Source organism: Narcine bancroftii, chromosome 8 (genome assembly GCF_036971445.1).
Source record: "Narcine bancroftii isolate sNarBan1 chromosome 8, sNarBan1.hap1, whole genome shotgun sequence".
Classification (NCBI taxonomy): Eukaryota; Metazoa; Chordata; class Chondrichthyes; order Torpediniformes; family Narcinidae; genus Narcine; species Narcine bancroftii.
Genome location: NC_091476.1, coordinates 162,156,697 through 162,170,744, shown reverse-complemented (window position 1 = coordinate 162,170,744; position 14,048 = coordinate 162,156,697). Strand labels below are relative to the sequence as shown.

General features: G+C 43.4%; 1 protein-coding gene across 11 annotated transcripts in view; it reads left to right on the top strand.

Annotated features, from left to right (window-relative positions):
• Positions 1 to 14,048, top strand: part of macf1a (microtubule actin crosslinking factor 1a) — a 535,539-nt gene that overhangs the window by 18,436 nt on the left and 503,055 nt on the right. Inside the window, exon 1 of one of the 11 annotated variants that reach the window (XM_069895724.1) lies at positions 7,302 to 7,453. The exons of the other annotated variants lie outside the window; for them this stretch is intronic. Coding sequence (XP_069751825.1) covers positions 7,360 to 7,453 — 94 coding nt within the window. The 5' untranslated portion in view covers positions 7,302 to 7,359. Of the gene's footprint in view, positions 1 to 7,301; positions 7,454 to 14,048 lie in introns of those variants that run through there. 11 annotated transcript variants of the gene reach the window in all.

Here is a 14,048-nt window from a genome sequence, read left to right as displayed (position 1 = left end):
GGGGCATAGTTACAAAGTTTAGGGTATTGCCATTTAAAGCTAAGATATGTATCAACTTCTTTTCAAATGTATGGAATTCTTTGCACTGGAGGGTTGTGCAGGCTGGATCACTGGAGACATTTAAAGAGGAAGTAGAACATTTTGAAAGCTCAGGAAATTGAGGGCCATGGGGAACTGGCACAGAAGAGGAGGCCTGGGCCAGGTCAGCCACGATAGTTCTGAGGGAAGCCTGAGGGGCTGAGTGGCCTATTTTTTTTCTTATGTTCTTATAATCATTTCTTTTAAATCCCTCAGATAATTTTAGTCTGTAGCCTCACTATTTGCTCATGCCATATCTCTGGTCATTGCTAATTTTCCTGAGTGGAGGTCTTCCAAATTACAGCTGGGATGTTGTTTGGCCCCATAGCTTTTGCTGCATCCAGTGTTCTCAGCTGTTTCTTGGAGTGAACTGAATTCGCTGTAGATTGACTTCTGTGATTATAGGGATCACAGAAGGAAGACAAGGTGGAACTACTGGCTCACTTGCCATGGTTGCATTCACATGCCTGCAGATACGGATGTTCTTGGAGCCTCCTGCCCCAGTTTGCTATTTAATTGTTCTGCACTATTCATGACTAGATGTGGTTATCTCTATCCATTGTATCTTGCTTTTCCTGTTTAGCATGCATATGTCCTTTGTGGCAACTTTGCTATGATGTCACCTTCTTAGTGTTGCTTTCTGCATTTCTCAATGAATTAGGGTTAATCCCCAAGTGATGAATACTCTGGGTCATGGAATTACATGTTGTGATCCAATGCATTTTTTGTACTGCACAGAGGCACCACAGCACCTCATAAGTACTTTTGAGCTTTTTCTCTGAGTTTATCTTATTTAGCAGTGTCCACAAAATAATGCCACTAATGATGTGGCATGTATCTTTCTGAAAGAAGTAAAATTTAAACTCCTGGAGTAATCGAGCTTATGTGCATTGAAATTAGTCAGTTTGAATAAGCATTCCACAGGAGTAGCTAATAATCAATTACCTTCACAAGCAATCTACCCACCCTCAGAGCAAAGTAGTCTTTTATCAAGGCATTTCAACAACAATAATAGCTCGCATTTATGTAATACCTAATTTATGAAATGTTCCAATATTGGCAAAATTGTGCACAAAATGAAGTATTGGCTTGAAAAACAAGGAAGATTTCACTTTGACAAAGAGAGTTCCAGAGCATCCATCTTGCAGTTGAAGAAATGGCTGCCAATGGTGGAGCAGGTAAAACCAGGACGTGAAAGGGAAAATGAAGGAGTGCGAAGACTGAGAACAGAAGTTCATAGGTGTGCATGTAAAGGGCGACCTATCCTGGAACAACAACAACACCTCATCACTTAGGAAGGGGCAGTAGCACCTATACTTACTCAGGAAGTTAAGGAGGACAAAGCTACTGGGTCCCATCTTAACAGCTTATTACAGGACCACAATTGAGAGTGTCCCGTCTGGCTGCATCATTGCATGGTAGCTGCAAAGCATCAACCAGAGGATCATCAAAACAGCTGAGAAGATCACCGGGGTCTCCCTTCCTTCTATTGATGATATTTACCAGGAGTATTAAATAGGGCTCAAAGAATTATAGAAGACCCTTTCCATCCTGCACACTTATCTTTGACCCAAAAGTCAAAGGAGGCACAGTAGCATCAAAATCAGGACTGCCTGGCTGAGAAAATCCACAGACTGTGAGATTGATAAACAGTATCCTGTAACCAAGTAAATCATCCCCAAATATTTATAATTTATTTAAAATTTTATCTTTATGCCTAGCTGTAATTATTATGTACTGTGTGTTGTGTGCGTATGTGTGTGTAGAAACACTGTTTTGTTGGGTTGTATGTGTACAGTCGGGTTGTATATGTAAACTTGAACTTGCTAAGCCTTGTAGGGCAGAAGAGGTTGCACGGATGAGGGAATTGAGGAGATGGTGGGAAAACCATGGATGGAAGAGGATTTTAAAATATACATTGGCAGGATATAAACCATTTACCATATAAATGAGCGAATGAAATTTAGATTGAGTTAAGATGTATGAGATTTTCATGAGTGACAATTGTATTGAGAGAAAGTGAAAGGCTGGCCACGACATCATTGGAACAATTAATTACAGAGAATGATAAAAGCAGCAATTAGACTCTTAGCAACAAATAACTACAAGTAGAGGCAATGTTACAGGGGCAGAAACAGTTTAATTTATGAAGCAGATGTAGGGGGTTCAGAACCTGGGGTTAAAAGAGTGTGACTTGGATTCCTGTAGCTCAGGTTCACCACTGGAATGGATGAGAGGATGTGTGGCTATGGAGGTTATAGGATCCCAGGAGGTGTCAGCATTGGAGGAGATCTCTGAAGGGACTTCACTTTGCTTCTTTTCTCTCTTGGACAGGGTGCTGGACCCGTTGTGCCACTTTGCATGCCTTTATATGGCAAACAAAAGAATTTTGTGTACATGACAAAAAAAGAACCTTGAATCTTGGATGAAAACTCAGGCTTTGTTGAATGACTAATCCTTCATCTTCATTTTCCTACTGCTCATTTTTGGACACACTCCTGAAATGTCAGCAGGAACAATTCAGGATTGATGGTCCACAGAAAATGTCTTCACAATACCTTGCAATTCAAACCCATTTGCTCTTGAATTTGACTCCTGCATTCTCTCTGTGGAGAGTGACAATGGAAGGCCTGGAACAATATTACAGATTTTCCGCATCCTTTCAAAAATTGTTTCTTTTATTGTTGTCCCTTAGAAACTGTATTCAGATGGACAGAGCCAAATGGTTTGCCATCATTAACATGTACTCTCATTAACATGTACAGGTATTGTCTGTACTTGCTCATTTATGACTTGTAAGTTTCCAGGTGAAATTTTAATCAACTATCTAAACAGATCTATCAAACAGCACTGGTGCTCACTAGGCATTTATCTTGTGACACTACATTATCAAAAGGAATGAATTTCTCTGCATATTTGCCATCCATGAATTGCATTGACAGCTGACCTACATGTAAAGGCCTGATGGCGAGAAAGACATGTGTTTACTATTGGGAAGGCAGAAATATTGCAAATTAAATGGCTGAAATCAAGTTAGTGATCAAGAGTCAATTAATATATATATATTTAATTCTCTCACCAGGTTGCTGCGGTTCCCAATCCCTCCATTATTGATAGTGGAAAACACTAAAATGTCGCTAATTCCCAATATTTCTTTCTCTGCAATAGAAAACTGTGCAATATGTGGAGGACCAGTGTTTTTTTTTACAACCTTAGTAACACACACAAATTTTAAATAAGGTATACATTTTATTTGGGGTAAAAACAATATTCATCTTTTGCTTACTGGATCTGAAAGGCCTCTATTGTACTTGTGAACATAGGATTTCCCCTTCTATTTGAGAAAGATCTTCATCTTACGGAGGTGAATGAAGAGGTTTACTGGAATGATTCCCGGAATGAGAGATTTTACATCAGAGAAACTGGCATTGTTCCTCTTAAAACAGTGAAAGGTTGTGAAGAGATCAGATAGAGATAAGTATTTCATTTAAGAGAGGTCTGCATGGATTAGTTGGAGGGATCTGCTTCCATTGGTGGAAGGGTAGGAACTTGAGGACATAGAACTGTGAAATTTGAAAAATAAACTTGAAAAGAAAATCTTTGTTGGGTGAAGGTAGTATTGGAACTAGCAGGATTGTTCATGAGTCAAGCCATATGGACTTGATGGGCCAAATGTTCCTTTCTGATTTCAAATTCAGATTTCAAATTTATTGTCAAAGTACATACATGACTTCACATACAACCCTGAGATTCTTTTTCCTGCAGGTAAGGCAGAATTACCACTTATTGGTAGTGCAAAAAAACTTTATAAAATATACACATATAAACAAATAAAGAAATGTAAACAACTGACTATGGAATACCAGATGGTAGCAATGTGGATCCTTGATAATTCCTGCTGCTCTCCGATGGCAGCATTCCCTGAAGATGTTCTCGTTGATGGGGAGGATCTTGCCAGTGATGTCGTGGGCTTTATGCTTAGGGGTATTGGTATCCCCATACCAAACCATGATGTATCTGGTCAGCACACTTTTCACTACATAACAGTAGAAATTTTCCAGGGTTTCCAAAATCATACCTAATCCTTGCAAACTCCTGAGGAAGTAGAGGCGCTGACGTGCTTTCTTCATGATGCCATTGGTGTATTAGGTCCAGGAAAGGTCATCTGAGATAGTGACTCCCAATAATTTAAATTTGCTCACCCTCTCCACCACTGGATTGTATACATCTGGGTTTCCCTTCCTGAAGTCATCAATTAGCTTCTTAGTTTTGGTGACATTGAGAGCAAGGTTGTTGTTGTTGTTGATGCACCATTCGGCCAAGTTTTCATTCTCCCTCCTGCATGCTGACTCATTACCCCTTATCATACCATCCACTATCATGGTATATGCCAGTGAATTTCTAGATGGTGCTTTTCTCATACCAAACCACATAGTCAGAAGTGTAAAATGAGAAGAGCAGGGGGCTAAGGACGCAGCCCCATGGTGCTCTGGTACTGATGCAGATTGTGGAGGAGATGTTGGCATATCTAGGTCATGTGGTGCCCTCGGGCTGCCACTAACATTGGTACCGCCCTGTTAAAATAAAATGCAAAAAGACCACCACCACACACACAGGTTGTAGACATAGGTTGCAACTCTACAAAGTAACGTATTTAGTTAAGATTTTAATATATATTTTGAATTACTTTGTTCAGTTTGTTATTCCATTAAATAAAACATCAATGAATATTTCTTATTTTTATGTGATGCAATGTCTAAATAAATTAATAACAATAACACCCATCCATTCACAGATTATTTATTCGGTGAGGTATTAATTGGAAAATTTCCATGGTTGGCTGGGACAGTCTGTTGGCAGGGGCTGTCAGCTGGCAGCTGGGGTGGGCTATCAGTGGGCGGTCGGTGGGGCTGTCAGGGGGTAGCCAGTGGTGCCATCAGGGGGTAGCCAGTGGTGCCATCAGGGGGTGGCCAGGGTGTGACAGCTTCACTGGCCACCTGCTGACAGCCCGCCCTGCCGGCTGTCCAGCCTCTGGCACCTCAATGGGCCGCTTCGGCCTTTGGGGCCGCTCCAGCACTCAAGTGGGATTAATGGGAAAATGGACATCTTCCCTACCCATAATCCCTCAGGTAGGTGGAACCCGCTCTGCGTTTCTCTGGCTGGCGCTGGCACTAGCAGAGCGGTTCCATCTGTGTGGGGGATTATGGACAGAGAAGATGGCAATTTTTCCTCCTTGATCCCGCATTCAGGTGCTGCTTGCGTGCTGGAGTGGCCCCCAAGCGGCTGGATGAGATGCAGCCGGGAGCAATGCTCCATGGCGCTCAAGTAAGCCCCGGCAGCGCAGCACTGGTCCCCTGGGATGGAGGTCAATTATTGGGCTAGGGACTCAGATATTGTGCGAGTAAGGCGAGGACAGCGGCGTCCCTCTGCAAGTGGCGCCGCTGTTCTCTGCCCCACCTGCCATACCCTAGATACTCTTATGCTTCCCAATCCTCACTGATTATGGTCTGGGGGTGAGGAAATCCATGATCCAATGACCCAATGGGGTGTCAACTCTCAGGTCTTGGAACTTGCTGATCAGTTTGAGGGGATGATGGCGTTAAGTGGCTGCAAATTCCACAACCTTTTAGTGAATGCGATTTACCTTTGGTCGATCTCTCCATAATATTAAAAGTGGCGCAATTACTTCAAACCGCCAGGATTTCACTTGGAAGTGATGGGAATGGGGGTGATCCCCATCACTTGGAAGTGATGGGATTGTGGGGATCTCCATCACTTGGAAGTGATCGGAATGGAGGGGGATCTCCATCACTTGGAAGTGATCGGAATGGGGGGGATGACCATCATTTGGAAGTGATTGGAATGGGGGAGGGGAATGTCCATCACTTGGATGTGATGGGAATGTGGGGAACTCCATCACTTGGAAGTGATCGGAATGGGTGGGGGGGGGGGGGAAATGTCCATCATTTGGAAGTGATGGGATTGTGGGGATCTCCATCACTTGGAAGTGATCGGAATGGGGGGGGGGGGAATGTCCATCACTTGGAAGTGATGGGATTGTGGGGATCTCCATCACTTGGAAGTGATCGGAATGGGGGGGGGGGAATGTCCATCACTTGGAAGTGATGGGATTGTGGGGATCTCCATCACTTGGAAGTGATCGGAATGGGGGGGGGAATGTCCATCACTTGGAAGTGATGGGAATGTGGGGAACTCCATCACTTGGAAGTGATCGGAATGGGTGGGGGGGGGGGGGAAATGTCCATCATTTGGAAGTGATGGGATTGTGGGGATCTCCATCACTTGGAAGTGATCGGAATGGGGGGGGGGGAATGTCCATCACTTGGAAGTGATGGGATTGTGGGGATCTCCATCACTTGGAAGTGATCGGAATGGGGGGGGGGGAATGTCCATCACTTGGAAGTGATGGGATTGTGGGGATCTCCATCACTTGGAAGTGATCGGAATGGGGGGGGGAATGTCCATCACTTGGAAGTGATGGGAATGTGGGGAACTCCATCACTTGGAAGTGATCGGAATGGGTGGGGGGGGGGGAAATGTCCATCATTTGGAAGTGATGGGATTGTGGGGAATCTCCTCACAGCATGGGTAGACCAAGTTAGAAATGAGGTGATTAAACTCGAATCTGTACCTGGCCTGGTGATGCCCGGTGTTTCCAGCAGTCCCTGCTTTTGCGGGGAGGTGATGAGCCTCCCTCGCTCAGCCCGCTCTCGGCCGTCTGCTGCGGGAGCCGACAGCCCGGGGGGCGCTCGCGCTGCCCTTTCGCTGCGTGGGCGCGAGGCGGCGCTCACGTTCCTCTCCTCCCCCGTCCCCGCCCCCTCCCACCTCAGCGTGGCGACACGGACTCCCTCCCGGGGAAGGGATTCGGCCTGCGCGCCGGAGTGAGTCAGACTCCGGGCGGCGCTGCCTCTCGCTCCGTCAGCAGGAGCAGCCATTCAGCAGCGGAACGTTTCAAGGGGGAGGAGAGGGGAGGCAGGAATCGGCGGGGTGGGGACGTTCATCCCGGACGGAGGGATCTCGCGCAGTCGGCGGCGCAGCGGGAGAGAGGGAGGGAGAGATAGAGAGAGAGATAGAGAGAGAGAGAGAGAGAGAGAGAGAGAGAGAGAGGGAGCGGGAGAAAGAGGGAGGGAGAGAGAGAGAGGGAGGGAGAGAGAGAGAGGGAGGGAGGGAGAGAGAGAGAGGGAGGGAGGGAGGGAGAGAGAGAGAGAGAGAGGGCGGCCCGTTCTTCAACGACCACCAGGCGACTCGAGCACTGCCACCATGGCCGGCTATGTGCCGGGTCAGATCCCGAGCACCTTCGCCGAGGAGAAGGAGTACGTGCAGGCCTACGAGGATGTCCTGGAGAGGTACAAAGGTAATGACTAACTCCCATGGAGCCTGTGCATCCTTGGGGCGGGGGTTGGTGGGGGGGGGGGACGAGCGTTCCTTCTGTTGCCCGCCCTGCAGCCTCCACAGAATGGCCGGGAGCGCAGCCCCACCGGGATGCCCCCCCTTATCCCCCTCATCCCCCCCCCCCCTCATCCTGCATTGCCTTTTATTTTTGGAACATACATTATTTCTTTCAGCCCCTCCCTTGTCGCTCATCCTGTCCCAAGTATGAATTAATGGTCGAAAAGCTTGTGTTGGACTCCGTGACACAGATCCAGGACAGAATTGTTTAAATGCTCTCTGCTGGAAAGGAGAAACGAGCTTTGATGCTCAGTTTTGCTCACCATCCCTTTTTTATTCCTCAAACAGGTAACAGCCAAGGGTTAATTTTCCATCCCATAGTTTATTTTTGAAAACAAATTGTGTTTGGAAGGTATCCTTGTGCGGATTATTTTAAAATCCTCTATAAACCCGGTACTTTCTGTCTGGAAAGCAGATTAGTATTAAGATTGGCAAGAAGAGCAATGACTCTAATTAATCTCTTTGTCTTAAGATAATGTTATCAGCAAATGGTGTGATGGGTTTGCTTTCAGCAGTACTGCATTGGACGGATATATAATCCACACGGTGAGCGGTCGGATTGTGGATAACGTTTTAAAATCCGAGTTGTGTTCTTTTGAACCATAACCTGTTTTACTGGGTGTATATGTTGAGGGCGAGGTGTGTCAGACCTGCCTAGGGAGGTGACTGTTCTGCAACTTTAGACTTCTGACAATAGATAGTTTTTTTTTGTTGGAGAGCGAAATGTCTCCGAATTTCATTTCCTGGCGATGTAATAAATCTGTCTACTAAATCAGAAGGTGCTCATTACCAGAGCGAAACTCGGTTATTTTCCTTATTGAAATGTATTAAAACAAAACCGACCCACAGACAAAGGTATCCGTGTTGTGATCTTCCTGGACTCCCGATTAACTTTTCTGACGAGATTTAGTATTTCCTGCTGCACTTAATGGACATTGTTAGAGGGTTCCTCATTTCTGTTGCAGTTCCATGTTTAAACTCGAATGGATCTAATGTATTTTGCTGTGGTTAATTACTTGCCGCGTTCCTGAAGAGACCTAACTGTATATAATGCGCATCATGTTAAATTGAAGTACAGTATTTTAAATGTATATTTAATGTCTGTTCAAACTTGCAATTTTTCTACAATGTTTCAGGTTTAATCTGGGCTGTTGGAACTGAGTCTCTGGCGCATGCATATTAGCGGGGAGACCTGGGATTGCTTGTGGTTTAAACAAGTGACGATAACTGCAAATATCAATCTATTGGATTGCGCAAGTGTCAATGAAAGGGATGTAAAGGGCTCAAGGACAACATTTTTTATATATAAAGGGTCTCCTCTGGCAGTCCCCTGGAAACTTGGTTCCATTCATCAGCCTTCTCTGAATCAGTGCGGGGGGGGGGGGGGTGTGAAGTCTGCCAGAGATGGGGCAGATAGAGTTTGAAAGTTCATGGGTGTTAGACAGAAGGTGGTATGTACCTTCTGGTGCTCTCTCTGGGTTCTCTGAGAGATGAAAAGTTCACATTGCCCATTGTTTGACTTGGGGCAGTAGTAACAATACTGGAGCATCTGAGTTGCTAAACTTTGATGCCATGAATGGAGTTCAGAACTGGCACTTTCAGGGTTGTCAGTGAGTGATCTTGTGTCCAGAGGTTCAGCTTCATTTACAGAAGACACTTGCCTTTGGTGTCTTTTGATATGGGGAACTTGAAGCATTCCAGCTGACTTGGATTTGGTTGAGGGGTAAGGGAGTCCAAGAGATCTGGAGATGATGCTGTCCTGCTCAGATGTCAGTATGTGTCCGTGCACAACTGGCCTCTTTTGCAGCACCTTCTGATCTCCAAGCATATCTCTCTCTCTCTCTCTCTCTCTCTCTCTCTCTTTCTCTCTCCCCGCCCCGCCCCGCCCCCCTCCCCCCCCCCCCCTTTGTCCACTGTTGAGCACATTGACTGAAAATAAATTAATCATAAATATTTTGCATTTGTCTTAAATATCAAAGTACAGACAACCTGTGTTATGGACATTTGAGCAATGTGAAATTCATCCCTATGAATTTTGCAAATTACTTCCAAAAATTTGAGATACTGATTAATTTTAAAAAAAACACTTGTGGAATTTGCATGTGTAGGGAAGTAATACTGAACAATAAGCTTCAGGAAAAAAACATGGATTCTTTGGTTGTTTTTCTTGTATTCCATTTGTGAATCTGCAACACCTTCTTTTTCAACTTCTTTTCTCATGCATTCATAGATATTTCACCTTGTATAATGGAAAATCGTGATAAGGACTTTTCTAGGAATGCCAACCCCTCCCCAGTAATGTTGGGGGGGGGGAATCACCTGTATAATGTGACGTGGCCTAGAATGGATTTATTTTTTCGCCTCTTCAGTTTTACCATTGAAGATGGAGAGGTGATATGTACGAAATTACTATGGGGCTTGACCAAGTCAGTGGAGAATTGGTTGGGGTATACAGAACCAGAGGCCCTTCTCTCACAATAAGGGTCGACTTGGATAGTAAATTTCTTCATTCAGACATGATCTTTACCTAATAAATTGTGGAGGGTCAGAAGTTGAGCATATTCAAAACTACTAGTGGATTTGGTATCAGTACAAGAAAATTGTGCTGAATTAAAAGAATGGATATGATCTTGTGTTGGACATGAGAGGCTGAATGGCTTACTTTGATTTGTAATCTGATGTTGAAAGGTTGAATTTGGCCAGGAAAATGTTGCCTTCTAAATTAATGTTGTACTTTGATACATTTCTAAATGATTTAAAAATGTTAAATTTGAATATCTTCCAGATGGGTTCTGGATTATTTGTAATCATAATTTCCAGCAGCTGGAGTTAGGATTTGACATTTTGTGCCATTGAAAAGGTTCCTGAATTTTCAGTCAACTTCACCATTTATTTTAGAAATGAAGGTGCTATTGCAGCAAAAGAGCCTTTTTAGATTTAAGTGATTGATATTAAACTGCAGCCTCAGAAGTAATTTTTTTCCACCTGCAATACCACGTCAAATTTTAAAAGTGCTTTGAAAAAAATTGAAGTACTCTTTGGAGCACCATACACAGTGCTTATCTATTTTAATGTTTTTTTTCCCACTTTTATTGAGCCAAGCTTAACAATGATTTATTGAAAATTAGTCACCCTGCTATTGTGGCACTCATATTGTGGGCTTCTGTGTTCTATTCATTTGTTTGATATTCCTTAATGCCCTTTGTCTCCTGTTGTGTTGATTTCATAGTTTTTATCCTACTGGGTTTATTGCAAATAGTCTCTGTTATTTTTTTAAATGATTGCGTTAAAACCAAAGAATACTGAACAATAAGCTTCAGGAAAAACATGGTTTCTTTGGTTGTTTTTCTTGTATTCCATTTGTGAATCTGCTAAGCAAGAAACAAAAATTTCTAAGTCTTCCTGCTGGGCACATTGCTATCCTTTAACCTATTTAAAGATTTTTGATGGAGTGTTTTGTGCATTCAGAAATATTTGGATGTTCCTCACCAAAATGGAAATCATTTTGCATTTTTATGGAGTTATTGTAAATTACACGATTGTAGCTACTCTAGTTCTGACTTTAAATCTGACAAATATTGTGAATTTTAATATCTAAACCAATTAGTCTATTTTAAGGGGGAAGGGATAGTATTCTCATCCTTCCTCCACTCCCCCCCAGGATTCCATCCTTCCTTCACACCCCCCCCCCCACCAGGTTTCCATCCATCATTCCTCCCCCATCTCCCCACTGAATTTCTTCTGCTTTTTTTTTCCCCCTCCCAACTTCTTGAATCAGCCTGGCCTCTTTTTCCCTCCGTTGTCTCTTATCAGGCTCCTGCACTGGCAGTTTGTCTTCTCATCATTTGCCCCACCCTGTATGACATTTCTTCCTCCACCTAACTTTTTTTTTGCCGCCTCCTGCTGCTGATCTACTTCTGTCCATCATGTTTCACCACTACCTGGTTTCAGCAATCTTATTGGGGGGGAGGGGGAAATGGGTCTATCCCACCCTGCCCACTTTACCATTGCTTCTGTATATTTCCTCAGTCTTGATATTTTTAAAGCAATATGTTGGCCATTCTTTTTCTCCCACTGCTGCTTGACTTACTGAATTCCTCCTTCGGAGTTTGTTTAGCTTCAGATTCCAAATCTGTAGTCTGTCTCTTGTAGCTGTATTTTTAAAGGTAAGTGTTCAAGGATTCGCAATGGATTTGTTTTGGCGAGGGCATGGGAAAGGACAAGAATTTTTATTGTTTTCACAATGCATACTGAACTTTATCTGATTATTTGCTCCCCGGATCTTGCCATATTCTTACCCTTTCCTCTGCTGCTCTGATCCTCTCCAATTCAAGACCTCCCAGTGAAGTGTCCTTTCTACTTGTCCAAAATTCTGCTGCTTGTAAGTTTGCTCAGAGCCCATTTCACCAACTACAACAGTGATTGATTGAGATTGTCTTGTGGTCCAATTGAGAGTTGCTATTGACTAGAAACTCAACTAACCACAAATATTGTGGTTTTAAGAGCAAGTGAAAGGCAAGATATCCTGCAGGAACCAACTCTCCTCGTGATACTCCAAGACCCAAATTAGAAGCATGATGAAATTGTCCTCACTTACTTGGAGGAGTTCAGTGCCAACATCTCTTTCTTGAATGCTGCCCTGTCAACCATCCTAAACATTAGTTCCTATTGCTAGGATTGCATCATGTATCATGTACAGCATACATTGCTTACTCACCCAGCTACTCCTGAGTACATCCCAAACCCCTGACCTCTTCCACCCAGAAGGTGCATGGGAGCAGCAACATCTTGGGAGGTTCACCTCCCAAATTGTAGATGGCCTGTCATTATATTGCCTGTCATGCATTGTTGTCAGGCTTTTAATCCTGGAACTTTTTGCCCAATAAGACCATGTGAATATCATCACTAGAGTGACTGCAGAAGTTCCAGAAAGTTGCTAAGTTTCTAACCACCTCATGGGCAATAAATGCTGATCTTGTTAATGATAGTAAATAACAAATGTTGTTATTGTTTTCTCTCGCTCTCTCTCTCTCTCTCTCGCTCTCTCTCTCTCTCTCTCTCTTTCTCTCTCTCTCTCTAACTAAGAGGTGCTTAGACAAATCTTGCAAGTGGCAGGCAAAAAGAAATTTCATGTAATATGACACATTTTATTACACAATAAATTGAATCTTGAACATGTTCTTATAATGTTTCAAGGTGTCCACATTGTCTGGCTACAATCACAGTGTGACATTCAAATGTGTGCTTTTGGAGTTCTTAATGACAATTCTAAGTTATTTTATTGGCAGGTGCATAAATACATTTTTTTTGTTTTGCCAATAAAGGTATAGAGGTGCGACTAGTTCAGCATGGGTATCCAGAAGAGAAAAAGAAACAAGTTTCCCTTCACAGACATCTAGAGTCTGTGGATCCCACCACTCCTCCAATGCCACTGCCATAACCTTTGTGACCTTAAAGGTTGTCTGTGTCAGGAATCCAACTTGCCCTTGATCCCTGGTTTTGAACTCTTGATATGATTAAGAAGCTGTTAATGCCTGAACCCCTTGGCATCCTCATGAAACCTGGCACTGTCAAGAATCCTAATAAAAGGCATTTCCTCATGTGGTCTGAGCATTGCATACCAATCTCAGAATAGAATGTTGATTTTATTTTTGCTTCATGGACTTACCCTCTGGGCTCCCTCTTCCTCCTATGTCACAAGGTGGTTCCTTCCCTCGATCAATTCTCATCCTCCCCAATTCCAGCAAATGCTTTCTGACTAATAATTTTCCTTTCTCTTTGCTCTGGGCCTCCATGCCATCTGAGGTCTGCAGCCCAGCACCAACTCCCTGACAGTCCTGCATTGTGGAAAAGTTCTGGGTAACTTCAGATGTCTAGCCAATTCCGCTTGGTGTTGCAGATTTTGGTCAGTTGCTGCCCTGTAAACTGCATGTTGTTGGATTTTGGCAACTTCTATCAGGCAATGGGGATAGATTCATCATGCCTATATTCTAATGGACACTGCTAAATTTTGTATTAAACACTTCCTTGGTACAGTGGTGATATGCGGCATAGTTTGTTAAAAATCAAGACCAACAACAATGAGCCATATAAAAAGTTTGCTGTCTTGAAAAGGGAGATCCCTCTGTTAAAATTGTTCAAACATTTTAACATTGTAATATGTAAAATTTGGGTATTGTTAACCCTTTATTAGAATAACTTTCAAAAATTATTTCATAAGGTGGTAAATATCTTGCACCAAGTTTACATCAAGTTCCAAGAAATGGCTTAAGAATGCAGAGGGAAGACCTGACCTAACTCCCTGTGTGGCCTTTTAGCAGCATTGTTTCGAGGTGAAAGTGAAGTACATCACCCTTTACTTTTCTTTAACAATAAACGCAGATGCTAACTTCTAATAAACAACATTTTGCCACCTTTGCAGGCATTCTCTTTATCCCATTGCAGGTATGTGCCGCTTAAAGTCCGTTCGGGCTACATCCAAACAGCATATACGTACGTCC